Here is a 16,838-nt window from a genome sequence, read left to right as displayed (position 1 = left end):
GTCACAGCTACTTGAATCTCAGAGAGACTTACTTCCAAAGAAAATATTTGAAAATAAAAATGTCAAGGTTATGGAGATATAAACTCAAAAGACATCCTGTTATCTGTAAACTACAACTTAAAGAAAATGTCACTTGAGATACTAATGTAAACAAGAGAAGTTATTGTTAGCTAACAGAATGACCTTTCTTTAAAGAAATCTTAAAAGAAACATTTGTAGGAGGACAATATTACCCTCCAAGAAAAGAAATTCCTTGAAAATCATCTTTCAAGAAAAATGATCAGACATGAGGTTTTAAAATTAGTTCTTCCGGGACTTCCCTGGTGGCGCGGCGGTTAAGAATCCGCCTGCCAATGCAGGGGGCCCAGGGTTCATGCCCTGGTCCAGGAAGATCCCACATGCCGCGGAGCAACTAAGCCCGTGCGCCACAACTACTGAGCCTGTGCTCTAGAGCTCGTGCGCCACAATTACTGAGCCTGCGTGCCACAACTACCGAAGCCCTCACGCCTAGAGCCTGTGCTCCACAACAAGAGAAGCCACCGTAATGAGAAGCCCGCACACCACAACGAAGAGTAGCCCCCGCTCTCCACAACTAGAGAAAGCCCGCATGCAGCAGTGAAGACCAAACACAGCCAAAATTAAATAAATAAATTTATTTTTTTAAAAATTAGTTCTTCCCCTCTTATAGTTCATTTATATCTGCTTACATGAAATTGTCCCAAGAAAGCCACAGATGACTTCCTCTGGAATAATAGCAGCAGTGATAGGCAGGCCTGCTCACCATCCTGCCTTCCTCCAGAAAGCCCTTCAGTGTCACTAGGCAGGTGTCATTAGTCTATTTTGTCATTTCTCATAGTCTTCCAAAAATAGTTACCTAGAGTTCATTCTTCTCTGTATTTTTTTTATTATTATATGCTAGAATCAAGTTATCTTTAGCTTTTACATTTTTCCCAGGGGGTGGAATTAATCCTTTCCTGTTAGATTGAACCATATGAAATTATTGATTTTGACCATTTTTTGATCTACAAAAATAGCATTTTCATATGATTCAAACTAATAATAAATCAATAAGTGGTGTCTAATGGAGTGTCTACCCTTTGATACAATAAATGATTGTTGGTTAGGAGCAATCAGATGTGCCTGTGCTGTAGCTGGTAAGAAAAAAACAGGAGGACAGTACCACCTGTGCGATGGAAAGAGCGTCTGGCTGCCGTCAGGAGGCCCAGGTTAAGGTCCGGACCCGGGTATTGACCCAACCGCAGGAACTTGGGAGAGCCAGCCAGCAGCTGCACAGACACTCAGCTTCCTCATCCTAAACTAAGCTTAGTTTCCCTCAGAGTTTTCGTACACATCAACGAAGATAACTGTAAACTCAAGTATACATAAATGTCTGAGCAAGTGCTCCTTACATGTTGTTGAATCTCTAGAATTTCGAATCCAATAAAAAATACTGAGTTCTGTCCCATGTCTGGAAGTGATGTCAGATCCTGAGCGTCAGAACAGCTGTGTAAGAAATCCCTTAGATGATCAGGAAAAACTTCAGGAAGCAGATGGTATTGCCGCTAGATCTTCAAGGATAAGGAAGGGTTTAGGAAGTAGGAGAAAGGCATTATGGACAGAAGGAAGAATGTGAGGAAAAATATGGGGGTGGGAAAGGGTTACTTGTGGAATGGGGCGGCAGGCACAGCTGTGAGAGAGATTAGGAGCTGAGCCTCAGCTTCCAGTGAGCAAGGTGGGCTCAGGGTAGAGACAGCGCGAGAGCCATGGATGAAAGTCCGGAGTTTAAGGAGGAAGCCCGAGTTGGAAGGAAGGGAAGGGGTTTGGTTTCAGACATGTGGAAGTTGAAGTGCTGGCAGGGCATACAAACAAAAATGTGAGTTTGGCCGTGGGAACTCTGGATCTAGAGCTCCTTTGGAGAGAGGCCAGGGGTGGATGACTAGGCTCACCAGTGGGTTAGCTGTGTTCTCCATATAGACTAAATACAAGAAGAAACTTGAAAGTTTGGGGAACTTACTTTTTTCCCAAATAATATTACAGTTATATTCTTGTCTGTTTTATAACCAAAGATGAAGTTGTTTGGTTGAGTGTTAAAATCAGCATATCAGGATTAAAGCTGACATCTAAAGTGGCCCATTAGCTGATAGGTGTTTAACTACTGACAGAATCCACTAGTCTTTGCTGTTAATTGATTACCAAGCAGTGTACGTTAGGCATTGAGGGGAAAAGCAGCATTTATATTTAAAACCTCTGTTGATTGCCCTGTTATCTCACTCTCTTAAACATATGCTCATAAACGTTTTCTTCTTTGGATTGTGACAGTGCTGTTGGGAACAACCAAACTCTTCTAAGTAGTACATCATAGAATGATAGAAGTCTATAGAGTCTTCACGAGATTTCACAGTCAGTGGATGTGGTGGTTTTTAGATATGTCTGCAAATTCTTTAACATGCCTCCCTTCAAAGGTGGAGCCTAATTCCCCTCCTCTCCAAGACTTAGTGACTTGCTCCTAACAAACAGAACGTGGGGAAGGTGAGGCTGTGTGACTTTGAGGCTAGTTCATAAGGAGGTAGCTGCTCCAGCTCTCTCTCGGGTTGCTTGCTCCGGGGAAAACCAGCCACTGTGTCACGAGGACACTGGAGCAGGCAGCTCTGAGAAGGGGCCCACTTGGAGGAGAACTGAGGCCCCCCACCAGCAGCCAGCAGCAGCTTGGTAGCCATGCGTGTGAGCCATCTTGGAACCAGATCCTGTGGCCTTAAAACGGCCACAGCCCTGCCTGACATTTGACTCCATCTCAGGAGGAATCTCTAGCCAAAACCGACCAGTCATGCTGCTCGGAAATCCTTCACCCACAGAAGCTGTGAGCCATGATGAATGTGTACTGTTTTAAGCTCATACCAAGGTTAGGTGTGATCCGTTACTCAGCAGTAGAGAGCGGACACACAGCCTGTGAAATAAAGAAGGGGACTGTTGATTCCCAAACTGTTTTCACAGATATAAAATATATGAGTTGAATGCTGAAGTCATGATGATAGAAGTAATAACACATGAATACAGTTGGGACATGAAATGTCATGCAATGACAGTGTGTCGTATTTGCAAAAGGAGGAGGAGAAGGCTTCACAGTAGGCGTGGTTGGTGGAGAGGGATGCCAGAGAATTTTTCTTTGGAATGATTTTGAAATGTAAATTCTTCCTTTTATATAATTTTCTTCACCAATTTTTCAACTTTTGGGGATAATGCACTCAAACTGAACTTAAAGTTATAGGACAGGAAAGCATCTTTAGGGTAACAAAAGCTAAACAAGAGAGCACTTGAAAACAGATGGGGAGGCCCTGTGCACAGCAGAGCAGAGGGTTGAAGAAGACGCCCCTCGGCCTCTTCACCAGGCGCGTGTGCTCGGAGCGCACGTGGGGACTCACCAGCCGTGACACTCGCTCTAGGGTTGGGCCACGTCCTATTCTCTGATGTGGAGCAGTTGGGGTGAGTAAATTGGTGACTGTTGATTTGCTTGAAACTAATGTCACAATATCACTTCTTATAGAGCACTTACTTCATGTGTTTTTGGATGTCATTATACCAAAAAAAGTTGTCTGGAAAAGGGTGTCATTTGTTTAGGAACTGTGAGAGTGAAGAGTCATTAACTGAACACATGCTGTGCGAGGTGATGAATCTTCTGTTTTCATAGACAGAGTGCAGCCTTCAGTGGTTTGGGCACGTATTGGAAAAGCACATTCGGTGCATGTTGGCAGAACGTTTTCAATAGTACCTCAGATGGGACATAAAGCCAAGTCTTCTTACTAATATTTGGGAAGACTAAAAATCTACAGAACATATCATTAGAGGCTTAGGATGGAAGATGAGTGTATTGCATAATTGTCTACAGTGGTTTGTCTGAGAGACTTTATTATATATTTTTAATAACTGAATTATTGTAACACCAGTTTCAAAATATATATCAAACACATTACCCGAGGAGACAAAAATACATTGGACTAAAGCCACGTTATCAACTGACTTGGGATCTAAAACTTTTAACCACAACTATCAAGTGAGTTGTAGTTGTTTAATATCTAAAAAATCTAGTTCTGATAGCCTGTTTGTCAAGCATACTTTATTTTGATAGCTTTCTGAGTCATGACTCATACACATAATTAGTACAAATGAGACATTAGCCTGGGAAGTAAGCCCCCCTTTATATCTAAATTTCAGCAAATCTAGCTAGCTTATTTGTTTGTTTGTTTATTTATTGGCTGCGTTGGGTCTTCGTTGCTGCGTGCAGGCTTTCTCTAGTTGTGGCGAGCGGGGGCTGCTCTTCGTTGTGGTGCGTGGGCTTCTCATTGCGGTGGCTTCTCTTGTTGCGGAGCACGGGCTCTAGGCGCGCGGGCCTCAGTAGTTGTGGCTCGCGGGCTCTCGAGCAGGCTCAGTAGTTGTGGCGCATGGGCTTAGTTGCTCCGTGGCATGTGGCATCTTCCCGGACCAGGGCACGAACCCGTGTCCCCTGCATTGGCAGGCGGATTCTTAACCACTGAGCCACCAGGGAAGTCCCTCCTTTCGACTTTCGTGATTTCATTTCTTACAGGTAAACCTGAAGCCCCTGGAGGGATGAGCAGTCCAGGGAGCAGAGGCGCCGGGCTTCCCTCCCCAACCCCGTCCTCTCCCCCTCCCCCACCCAGCCCTCTCCCGGCCGCGTGCGGAGACCTGGGAGCCGCCGGGGGCAGGGCGGCCGAGGGCAGGCGCAGGAACTTGGGCGCCAGGCCCCGCCCGTGGTTTGAACCAGAGGCTCTGCACCCACGCCCGGCCAATCAGCGGCTCTAGGCATGTGGGCTGCAGTAGTTGTGGCACATGGGCTCAGTAGTTGTGGCTCGCGGGCTCTACAGTGCAGGCTCAGTAGTTGTGGTGCACGGGCTTAGTTGCTCTACGGCACGTGGGATCTTCCCGGACCAGGGCTCGAACCCGTGTCCCCTGCATTGGCAGGTGGATTGTTAACCACTGCGCCACCAGGGAAGTCCCTAGCTAGCTAATTTATTGAAAATTTGATCATCGTGCGTTTGGGGTTGATAGCTTCATTAAGGGCATTTTTATGCTTCTTTTCATTATTTATCAAAATACCGTTTATATGGAATTTTTCTTCACCAGGAGGTTAGCATTTTATTTCAAAAGGGGATCATTAAAATTTAAACCCTGACAACACCAAATGTTGACGAGGATATGGAGAAGCTAGAACTCTCATATATTGCTGGTGGGAGTGTAAAACAGCGCTTCACTTTGGAGAGCAGTTCGGCAGTTTGTATCAGTTAAACCAGCCCTTAACCACACAGAACACCCCTCAACCCGTTCCCCTTCAGTTACCCAAGGGAAGCCAGGACGTCTGTCCACATAAATACTGGTACATGAATGTTCAAGATGGCTTTATTCCTTATAACTAAAAAGTAGAAATAACCCAAATGCTCATCAGCAGATGAACAGGATAACAAAAACTGTTATATCCATGTGACTGAATACTACTCGTCAGCAGAAAGGAACGAGTTCCAGATACAGGGAACAACGTGGATGAATCTCTGAAACGTTGTGGTGAATGAAAGAAGCCAAGCACAAGGAAGTGACCCCATGTGTGAGAACTTCTCCAGGGCACAGGACTCAGTGATGATCGTGGCACAACCAGCACCACCCCTACAGATGGCTGGTTTGGGGCGGGGGTAGTGGAGGTGACTGGGAAGCACAGCGGGGAGCTTTCTGGGATGATGGAAATGTTCTGTCTGAACTGGGCTGGTGGTTACACTGTGCTGTGCAGTGGTCAGAACTCATTCAGCAGTAGACTCTAAATGGCATATTTATGGTCTGTAGATTACGCCTCAATCAAAGTCAACGTGAAACACTTCACTGGGAGTTTCTTAAAGTAGCCTGTTGTCGCTTCATTTTGTTAACTTGTTACCACTATGGATGTTTTTGAAATTTTGTATCTGAAATGGATTAGAATATATGTGCATCAATTTTTTTAAGTGGCTAATCTTAAATTTAGCAACATAAAAATTAGAAAATCATGTGTTTTTTATTATAAGTGTTGTGAAATTATATATATATGTGTGTGTATATATATTTAAACAGTAAATCTTATTATCTTACATAGTTTCTAGGGGTCAGGAAATCAGGGCTTGGCTGCGTGGTTCAGGGTCTCTCATGACGTTGTAATCAAGATGTTGGCCAGGATCACAGTCATCCAGGGCTTGACTGGGCTGGAGGATCTGTTTCCAAGGTCGTGAAATAATTTTTTTTTTTTTTTTTTTTTTTTTTGCGGTACACGGGCCTCTCACTGTTGTGGCCTCTCCCGTTGCGGAGCACAGGCTCCGGACGCGCAGGCTCAGCGGCCATGGCTCACGGACCCAGCCGCTCCGCGGCATGTGGGATCCTCCCAGACCGGGGCACGAACCCGCGTCCCCTGGATCGGCAGGCGGACTCTCAACCACTGCGCCACCAGGGAAGCCCTGAAATAATATTTTTATGAGGAATTTCTGTAAAGTCAGGAACCATAATGTAAAGAGGGTTTAGCTTCTCATTTGGATTCATTGTTTTGGGGTAGGAGGTTTTAAGAGGCACTTTTTATTTTCAGACCCACAGTTCTCATGACAAGTGGACCCAGGGTAGGTGAGTGTGGTGCTGTGAAATGTTACGCTTTTCTGAGCTTCTCACAGGCTTTCCAGGATGGGTACCAGGCTGAACAGCACACTTTTACAGGAGTGCTTGGTGATGCTTCAAGTCCTTGCTGCTACGCTGGAAAAATGTTCTTTGTATTTCACAGGAGACTCTTTTAAGTATGGAGAGCTGAGCTCAGGCTCTGTTCCTCATAGTTGAATTTGATGGGTAACTTAATTGCTTCCCGTGTGAGATTCTTATCCCATTCAGCAGAATCGAGGCTCATTGAAAACAGGGAGAAACTGCATTTTACTTTTCTATTACTCACAGTATCTGGGATCATATCTGGCATATCGAGGGTAAACGAATTACCATGGTATCAAACGTGTATAGTACTCAAAAAAAAAAAAAAAAGCCCCCGTTCTCCTGACCCCTTCACAGTCACCCTGTCGTGTAAATAGAGAATACCTGGTGCTGGTCCCCGCTCTGTCTCTGACTCCTGCTGGGGTCTTGAGCACATGGCTTAGTTTCTCCTTTTACGAAGCTCCTTTACTACTGCTGCTTATAGACTTTCCAGGCAGACAGGAGTTAGGGGACATCGTCAGAAGGGAGGTGATAGGGGCCTGAGGAAATGTGGGTTCACGAGGTGTAGGGGAAGATATGGGGAGGGAGATAGAATGGTGAGGAGCGTGTCGACTCTGCATAGAAGACAGAATGAAAAGGAGTCTGGACTTGAAGCTTGAGAAGATGCTGTCTCTGTAGGTGTGTGATCAGGGGGTGGTGGAAGGGTGAGGAAATACCGGTTAACTTATAAAGCCATTCAAGAAATGTTCATTACTGATCGCAGCCTGTGGCCATGCACTGGGCTGGGCGCTGTGGGTGTTGGATGCACTGGGACCTGTGGAGAGTCTCTCATTAGCCAGGGCACGCCAGCACAAGTTTTCTGTCAGGTGAGAGTTTTATATATATTGCAATACAAGTATTGTAAGTTAGAGGAATAATATCTCTTAATTCATTGTTCACACAAGTAGATTTGTAGACGCTTGGAGAAAGAAGGGGATGATATGCCCAGATAAGTGAAGGCTGGGGGCAAGAGGCTTCTGGTTTTCTCTGAGCTTGTTGGGGGTAGGGGTGGGTGGGGAGTCCATTATACCTGGGCTTGGGTGGGCTCTGTTCGTTGTGGGAGATGGGTGACATCAGTGTCAGGCTGGAGAGAGAACCGCGTTCGTTGGGAACATAAATACCAGCCCTGGAATTCAGAGTCCAGGTAGAATGTTGGTGGGAGAGGGGACCCTGAGCCCTGGGGCCCCAGGCAGCAGTCCAACTGGGAGGATGGTGCAGCAGGTGGAAGGCTGGGGAGCTGTTTCCTTTCTCTGGGCCTGTATTTTAGAAACCTGTTGGGCTGTTACCGAGAGAACTTTTCCACTAGTTTTACTAGTCGTGGAAGTGACTTGTCCTCCCTGTGACCTGGAGTTGAACTCATCAGATAACTACCATAATGAGGGACCTCGATGTGCCCATGGGAACAGGATTTGATTTCTTCTTATTAGATGCAATGAGAAGAAATAAGCAAGGAATTAGGTCATTGGTTTGTCTGAATAAATTGAGTTCATATGGAGAACTTTGAATTGTTCCTCTGGGGTTTAGTTTACAAGGAGAGAATGCATACTGATAGGCCTGTCATAAAAGGATAGAGTTTACATCAAAGGTTTTTGTTTCCTTAAAGAACTCTGAAAAGGGGCTTTCTTCTAACTTTTCACATTGAACAAATTAGGGAGTATGTATTAAAGTGTAAAATGTTGCATGTCTGTTGACTTACAAATTTATGGTGGCTTGTGTTTTTATAACCCGTTTAAAATACAATTAAATTACACAGGTGTGTTCACTTTGAAATAATTCACTGAGCTGAACACTATGATTTATACAGTTTTCCGTTTGTGATATCTATGTCAGTAAACTTTTATTAAATTACAATATATATGAGTATATACATAAGATATAATACCTGAATTACTTATGACAATAGAGTATATCTTAGTCTTATAGTTTGAAATACACTATGACACAACACATACAGAGAGCTCTCTCTTGTCCACGGGTATGAATATCAGAATATCACACAATTAAATTTCTCCTCTGTCCTCTTTTCATTGTTATTCTAAGCCATTGGTGTGGAGGGGAGACCAAAGAGACAGGTTTTTGTTTTTTCTTCAAGTTGTAAAATTATGAAATTAATGTGAATTGAAAGATTTGTTGCATGAACTTCATTTTTCTCTAGTGAAAAATGTTTAAGGAGTAAAGTTCTGAAAGTTTTAAAAATACCTTTTGTTGTGGTGATTGGAAAATCTCAACAGGTAGAAATTAGAATCCTTTATTAGTATTAAAGCAGAAATTTGGGGCATTGTGACAGTCCTGCCAGGCATTTCTGGAGAATGAACCAATCTCTTTTCAAATGAAGTTTCTGTAACTTGGCAGTTTACAATACCTAGTTTTGAAAAGGGGCTTGCTCCACATTACTTTCTCGGGATGTTAGATAAATGTGGTCCAGTTAAGACCGGTGAACAGATCCTGATTCCATTTTCCAAGAGTCCAGAATGGGCTTGAACACCACACAATTTGGGGAGGACTGGAGCCGGAGGAACGGGGTGGGTATACCCCTGTGAAGAATTACAAGAGGGCGCAAGGGAGGTAGGAGGGACTCTGAGACTGCACTTGAGCCTAGAGGTAGAAAGTGGAGCTCTGAGGAGGGGCTGTGCACCTGCGTGGTTAGCACAGCCGGGGCTGGAGGAGGTGGGAGGAAGACAGACATGGCTAGAATTGCAGCTCTGTCCCTTTGTCAGCTCTGTGCCCTTAGCCACGTCCCTTCACCTTTCTCCTGGGATTCCTGCCCATTGTGGGGCTCATCTGCCTGACACAGCGGTTTGTTATGAAGATTGTGTGATACAGTGCATGTGTCACGTCTAGCGTAGTAGCGCATGCTTAGTAAAGACTGTGCTGTATGAGATGGTCAGCAATAAGCCTCTGCATCCTGCTCTGTCCGTGCAAACTGCCTGACCTGTGGCACAGTTTGAACTCTCTGCTTCATTTTCTCATCTGTAGGACGGGGATATAATGATACCTACCTGAGAGTGGCATTTTGAGGCTTAAATGAGTTCATAAATGGAAAGTAATTAGTTCAGTGCAAGGTTCATGATGAACACAATAAAAATGCTTGATGTAATTATTTATCATTAACAGAGAATGGGGACATGCTTTCCAATTCCATTGGTTGCCACTCCTCCAGATGTTACCTTTTTGTATTTATTTCACATAGATTAGATAATTCTCTGTCAATAATGGGTCAATCTTTGGTGTAGGCCATACCTATGGTGTTTTTAATGAGATATTTGTATATTAGAATCTTTTATGTATTTCAGCTTCTTGAGACCAGGTGGCAGTGAAATGACATTTGTCCTTAAGGTGTCACCTACACATTTATTTTTTACATTGTTTATCCTTAAACATTTGACATCCCCGTTTACTCAAATAAATTTAATAGAAGCAGTCAACAATTAGGAGGAAAAGTTCTTATGAGAAAGTAAACTTATTTATCTTCTCTTAGCTTCTAGGGAACCTATTTAAAAATCTTGATGTGTGTGCATTTTGACACTAGAGAAAATGATTATGCAGATAAACATACATTCCAGTCTGAGTTTGTTTTGTTCCCTGCAGATTGGGAATCCACGTGTCGAACTTACCCTCTCAGAACTCCAAGATATGGCAGCTAGGCAACAACAGCAAATTGAAAACCAGCAGCAAATGTTGGTTGCCAAGGTAAGTTATTAAAGCAGCGGTGGGGAAATGTTCAACAAGTGTGTTCTTAGGCATTACTTTAGATGACCTGGCTAACCCCTGCAAGTAGGGCCATGCCGCCACAGTGTTAAACACAGTGTCTATCTTAGTTATCTCTTCTGTAATCATAAATGCATACTGTAGCTTCTTGAAGTTGGGAAAGTATCAGAACAAGAGCATCTGACCCTTGACTTGCACACACAGCCCCCCAGGACAGGAAACAGTTGGCCTTACCCAGTTGTAGATAAAATTTAGAAAGAAAGGATGCTTTCCATTGTCCCCTCCTTTTTCCTCTGGATGTGTTCTCAGCTGATGTAGTTGGCATTAGTGTTCTAGAGGAAGCCAATAACCTGTGATAAGACACTGGCCATGGGCCCCCAAGACAGTGGCTTCCCTTTATCCCACCGCACGAGGAATTTGTTTGGTTTATTTTGGTGCACGGCATTGTCAGCACTCATTATTTACACTGAGTACTAGATTTGTTGTTGAAACTCTGTCATAGGATTTGAAACTGTTGCCGACCTGCAGTGAGGCCAAATAGACCAAAAGAGAAATGTTGGAGTTTGGAAAAGAGAAAGGTTTATTGCAGGGCCAAGTGAGGAAAACGGGTGGCTCATGCTCAAAAAATTCGAATTCCCCGGTGGTTCTCAGGGAAGCATTTTTATAGGCAAAATTTAGGGGAGGGCTGCAGGGTGTGTGGCTTTCTTCTGATTGGTTGGTGGTGAGGGAACAGGCTGGTGTTCCAGAGTCTGTGCTCAGTGTGGAGTTACCATCCTCCACCTGGGTGGGGGCCTTAGTTCCTGCAGAAGAGCTCAAGGGTATATCTTCTGTGTGTCCCTGGAGGAGGAGCCAGGACCCTGTTGTCTCCTGACTGCTCCTCCTTTGTTCCTGCATTCTCTTACTTCCTGGTTAGTAACTGAATCTGCCTTTTGGAGCTCAGGGAAGGCGTAGGTGTCTGAAGCCTTTTCCCTACAAACCAGAAATGGGGGCGCGGAAAGGGTTTTGTACCTGGGATGGCCCCACAGGATCCTGCTTGCTTTCAAAACTTTTCTAAATAATGGTTTAGTCTTGGACTAAAAAATCAGACCTATCACCCATGCCTGCTGAAAATGATTTCATGTTCTAATGATCGTAAATGTTCTGAAACTGCTGTACAGAGAACATGTTAACGCCACTGCCTAGGTTTTTCATGCTTGCTCTATAGAGAGATTTTCTTAAGAACCAAATGTCCAGTTCAATTTTTTTTCATTTATTGAATGACCATGTGATTCTATCCAGTTTTATGTAAATAATAGTTTAAGTTGGACTTGTTTTTAAAAGTTGTCTTACAAAGTTTATTGGATTTACAAGAATAAAGAACAAAAGTAATTGGAAAGTATTTTCATCCCATTTCTAAGATGAAGTGTATGTGGTATTATGTCATTATAAAATTTTCCAATTCTACTTTTTATTTTCTTTCCAAATATTGACCCAAGAGTATTGCTATTTTAAAAAATCTTAGATTCTTTCAGCAGTGTAATTCACAAGTTAATGCTGATCTTTCCATATTGAAGCACATATTCCCTTCCCTTAGTGTGCAGTGTGTAACGCCTACACAGTCACACTTAAGCCTCTTCTTAAATATGTTTTATGCATACAGATGGGACCATGAATAATGTTGACTGTTACCCTTAAGGTACGCTTTCACATGAGTAGGGAAAAAAACTATTGAAGAGTATCGCATAATATTTTTACTGTAGGACTGTCCTGTTCTTGTCTGACTATAAAATGTTTGATTACTTTTGAAGGAACCAATCCTAAAGAAAACAAACCCTTCCTCAAAGGTTCCTGTCACTTAGCAGATTAGAGGTTCATCTTCTTCCTGCTCACCTTATCTCTTTTCAGTATAAAATCCTCTGCTAGTCAGTGCTCATTTCCTTTAGGAGGTTAATATAAGGGACCCTTGAAAGCCGCTTTGTAGCAGCAGGAAACCTGGTACTGGCAGCAGGAAGCTTAGGCTGCTGGGGCTTCCACACACAGGATGGAGGTGAAAGCGTGGCTAGCATTTCTGTAACATTCATTAAGATAGGAGATACTGAGGGATCCACTTAAACTTTTTTTAGTGTACAAAAGTTACTGTACGTTTCAATTTTCAAAGTTAGCTATTTTCCTCTCTCAATAGGAACAGCGTTTACATTTTCTAAAGCAACAGGAGCGCCGTCAGCAGCAGTCTATTTCTGAAAATGAAAAGCTTCAGAAATTGAAAGAAAGAGTTGAAGCCCAGGAAAATAAACTGAAGAAGATCCGTGCCATGAGAGGACAAGTAGACTACAGCAAAATCATGAATGGCAATCTGTGTACGTGCCGCGGCCCACTGGCGCCCACACTCAGCAGGTGTAGGTGACGTGAGACAGAGGCCAGCTTCCAGATGCTCTCAGTCACAAGCTGATGTCAGATCTTGCTGTAGAAAAGCACTAAAGCTTTGCTCTGTCATCTGCATCTAACTGGATAGATTGGTTAAAGATTTTAGAAAATCTTTTGCAGCTTTAGCAATGTAGTAGAGAGATCCTTTTGTTACCTTGGTTGCAGCCACCTTTTAGACTGGGGCTAGGGTACTCTTAAGACTCAACTCATCATGAGGGTCTGTTTTTTGGTGTGTTTTTTTTGCGGTACGCGGGCCTCTCACTGTTGTGGCGTCTCATGTTGCGGAGCACAGGCCCCGGACGCACAGGCTCAGCGGCCATGGCTCACAGGCCCAGCTGCTCCACGGCATGCGGGATCCTCCCAGACGGGGGCACGAACCCGCGTCCCCTGCATCGGCAGGCGGACTCCCAACCACTGCGCCACCAGGGAAGCCCTGAGGGTCTGTTTTAATTGAACAGCATAAATTTTATCTATGTATTAAGATAAAGCATACAAATGCTCACTTTTTATTTCTGTGTCCGTGGATTGTTACTTCATCAATCAATTCTGTTAATACCTACTTTATGTTACAGAATAAGCAAGATAGATTTGGATGGTCCTGCCCTCACAGAGCCTTTGGTCTCTTTGGTGCCTTGAGATTCCTAAGTGGCTTGACCAAGATAGCTTTTGGACAGATTGCCCTAATTTAAAAATATTCAATAATTAGTGCAAATTAATTGTTTGTCATATGAACGGTCACATTATGTGTTCCAAAGGCTTGTTGAAGTGTGTTTTGGATTATGGATATTACAACTTTCTCTCCAAGGTCTGGCACTAGATGATGCTAAAGTTGAGTTAAATGGATAGAAATGAAGAAATCACAAAATAAAAATAGCAAAATACTATGAAAAAAAGAATATCAACTAAATTATTTTTTTTTCCTTTATTGGTGGGAAATTATAGCTGCTGAAATAGAAAGGTTCAGTGCCATGTTCCAAGAAAAGAAGCAAGAAGTACAGACTGCGATTTTAAGAGTGGATCAGCTCAGTCAGCAATTGGAAGATTTAAAGAAGGGAAAACTGAATGGGTTCCAGTCTTACAATGGCAAGCTGACAGGACCAGCAGCAGTGGAGCTGAAAAGACTGTACCAAGAGCTACAGGTAACTCACCTGGGTCTGAGGAATGATTCTATTAAAACTTCCTTATCTTTTGGGTTTTCTTTCAGTGTGGAAACCTCAGGAACTGGAAACAAATGAATGGATTCTAATTTAATAGTAGGCACAAAATGTATTCAGTACAAAAGAATTTTTTAAACAGCTTTGAGACATAATTCACATAGCATACGATTCACCTATTTAAAGCATACTATTAAGTGGTTTTCAGTATCTTCACAGAGTTCTGTATACGCCACCACAATTGATTTTAGAATATCTTCATCACCCCCCAAAAAACCCGACACCTTTCATCCATCACCCCACAACCCCCTATCCCTCTAGCCCTAAGCAACCATGACTCTACTTTCCATCACTATGGATTTGCCTATTCCGGAAATTTCATATGAATGGAATCATGCAGTTTTAGTTCTTTGTGACTTGCTTCTTTCACTTAGCATGTTTTTGGTACAGAAATTTCAGTATGAATTTAATTGGCAATATGATGAACTGGTAAAGAATTAAGCTTTAGATAATACTTAAGGCCTCTGTGTAAACTGTGTGTTGACAAGACAGATGCCTATTTGTTAAATCCTTGTCTTAGTCAGCTTGGGCTGCCTTAAAGCAACAGACATTTATATCTCACAGTTCTGGAGGCTGGAAGTCCAAGATCAGTTCATGGTGAGGGTCCACTTCCTGGCTGCCTTCTTGCTGTGTCCACACATGCTCTGATCTCTCTTTCTCCTCTTATAAGGACACTAACCCCATCATGAAGGCCCCACCCTCACGACCTCACCTAAGCCTAATTACCTCCCAAGGGCCCCATCTCCAAATACTATCACATTGGGGATTAGGGCTTCCACATATGAATTTTGGGAGGACACAATCATAACAACCCTCAAGATTCCCAGTTCTCAGAAACTGTCATTCAGCAGGTGATTTTTAAAAAATATTTATTTATTTATTTAGGCTGAGCCAGGTCTTAGTTGTGGCACGCAGGATCTTTAGTTGTGGCATGCAGACTCTTGGTTATGGCATGCGGGATCTAGTTCCCTGACCAGGGATTGAACCTGGGCCCCCTGCACTGGGAGTGCGGAGTTGTACCCACTGGACCACCAGGGAAGTCTCCAGCAGGTGATTTTTCAAGCCAGATACAAGTTTTTCAGTTATATTAGCACTTGCTAGAAAAAGTATTATATCATTTTATGAAATGCAAATGCAAATTTTTAATTACAGAGAGTAAACTCACTTGTTACCGTTAAGTTCTGTAATGTAAATGCGTAGAAACAAAGTGTTACAAGAATTTATTACTTTTTATATTTTTAAGCAATTGTTAAAAGCGCAGGGTTTTTTTTTTTAACATCTTTATTGGAGTCTAATTGCTTTACATTGTTGTGTTTCTGCTATATAACAAAGTGAATTAGCTATACGTATACATATATCCCCATATCCCCTCCATCATGCAAGTGCAGGATTTTTTAAGGATTTTTTTTTTTTGGTAAAGGGTGATGACTGTAGTATATTTATTTATATATATTTCCAATTTTTTGACTGCAATCTAGGTTATAAAGTACATGTTATCTCCTGTCTATACACATATGCCAGTATGTATGTGCTAGTACATGTGTGCATCTGCAAGAGTTTAGCAAGACAAGACTTAACCTTCTATGTGCAGTGCACTCTGATGTTTTCTATTCTCTGTTTCATTTTTTTAAAGTGCTTGTTCTAACCCATTAAAATGATACGAGAACATTCTGTTTGGTGATTTGGCCATCCTTGGGTTTCCTGCTGCCACATTCTGCGGACTGTGGGGGGCAGAACAGATGCCCCTCCTTAGGTCACTGAACCCCACCCGCCCCCGTCCCCTAGGACCACAGGCATGGTGTCCCACAGTCATTACTGGTACTCGTCATTCCGTACGCTTTGAAGAAGACACATTTGCAGATATTTGCGCTTTTTTTGTTCCATAAGAAATATGTTCCGGCTTCATCTGTGCTGTACCTGTAAAATATTTTGCATACAGGGGACAATGCCTGTATGTAAATACACCTAAGAACTAAATTTTGCTTTTTTCTTCTTTTTTTAATCCCCCTAACAATGAGAACGTGACTATTTAGTTAATACAAATCATAAGTGTTGTGTTTTCTATTTTGCAGATTCGTAATCAGCTCAACCAGGAACAGAATTCAAAGCTCCAGCAGCAGAAGGAGCTCTTGAATAAGCGCAACATGGAGGTGGCCGTGATGGACAAGCGGATCAGTGAACTGCGTGAACGTCTTTATGGGAAGAAAATCCAGGCATGTGAAAAAGAAAATATTTCTGTGAGATAAACTACTGAACATGGTTCATCCTCAAAGTGCACATCTTCATGTAATGCCATTCTGCTCCCGCCATGTGCCATAGCTGATAAACATAAATCGGCCATAAACCATAAAGTGACAGTAGAAGAAAGTCCACATTCCCAAAGATACAGTTGTTTCCTGGTGTGCGGATCAAAACCACTCGGTCCGCAGCTCCTCACCGTCCACTCTCCCCAGGCAGCTCTGTCTCCCTTCCACTGGGGGAAGCTTTGGCACTGGAGTTGCAGCACCCATTTTAGGCTGCGCCATGTGCATAAATTCCTTGACCTTGTGTAGCCTCGTGTCCTTGCTATGAACTGAGAATTGCTGTAAGGATTCTGAGAAATAACCCATGTGGAAAGACTTTGTAAACTCTTGAGAAAAGTGCTGTATAAGGGGTTAGTGCTTTTTAAAAATCTTTATGTGGTATTTTGAATTTCAAAGGTAGTAAATACTCATTGGAAGAAAGTTAAAACAGCGCAGAAATATTTAAAGGAAAATGTGG

General features: G+C 42.9%; 1 protein-coding gene across 1 annotated transcript in view; it reads left to right on the top strand.

Moving 5' to 3' along the window:
- The window catches only part of PPP1R13B (protein phosphatase 1 regulatory subunit 13B), an 88,718-nt gene that overhangs the window by 58,837 nt on the left and 13,043 nt on the right, over positions 1 to 16,838 (top strand). The window contains exons 5-8 of the mRNA XM_081227182.1: positions 10,342 to 10,443; positions 12,623 to 12,797; positions 13,807 to 14,003; positions 16,151 to 16,315. Of these exons, the coding sequence (XP_081083308.1) occupies positions 10,342 to 10,443; positions 12,623 to 12,797; positions 13,807 to 14,003; positions 16,151 to 16,315 (639 nt within the window). The remainder of the gene's footprint in view (positions 1 to 10,341; positions 10,444 to 12,622; positions 12,798 to 13,806; positions 14,004 to 16,150; positions 16,316 to 16,838) is intronic.

This window comes from Mesoplodon bidens (genome assembly GCF_964165515.1).
Source record: "Mesoplodon bidens genome assembly, chromosome: 3".
Taxonomy (NCBI): Eukaryota; Metazoa; Chordata; class Mammalia; order Artiodactyla; family Ziphiidae; genus Mesoplodon; species Mesoplodon bidens.
The sequence above is the reverse complement of the archived record's forward strand: the minus strand, read 5'-3'. Positions and strand labels throughout refer to the sequence as shown.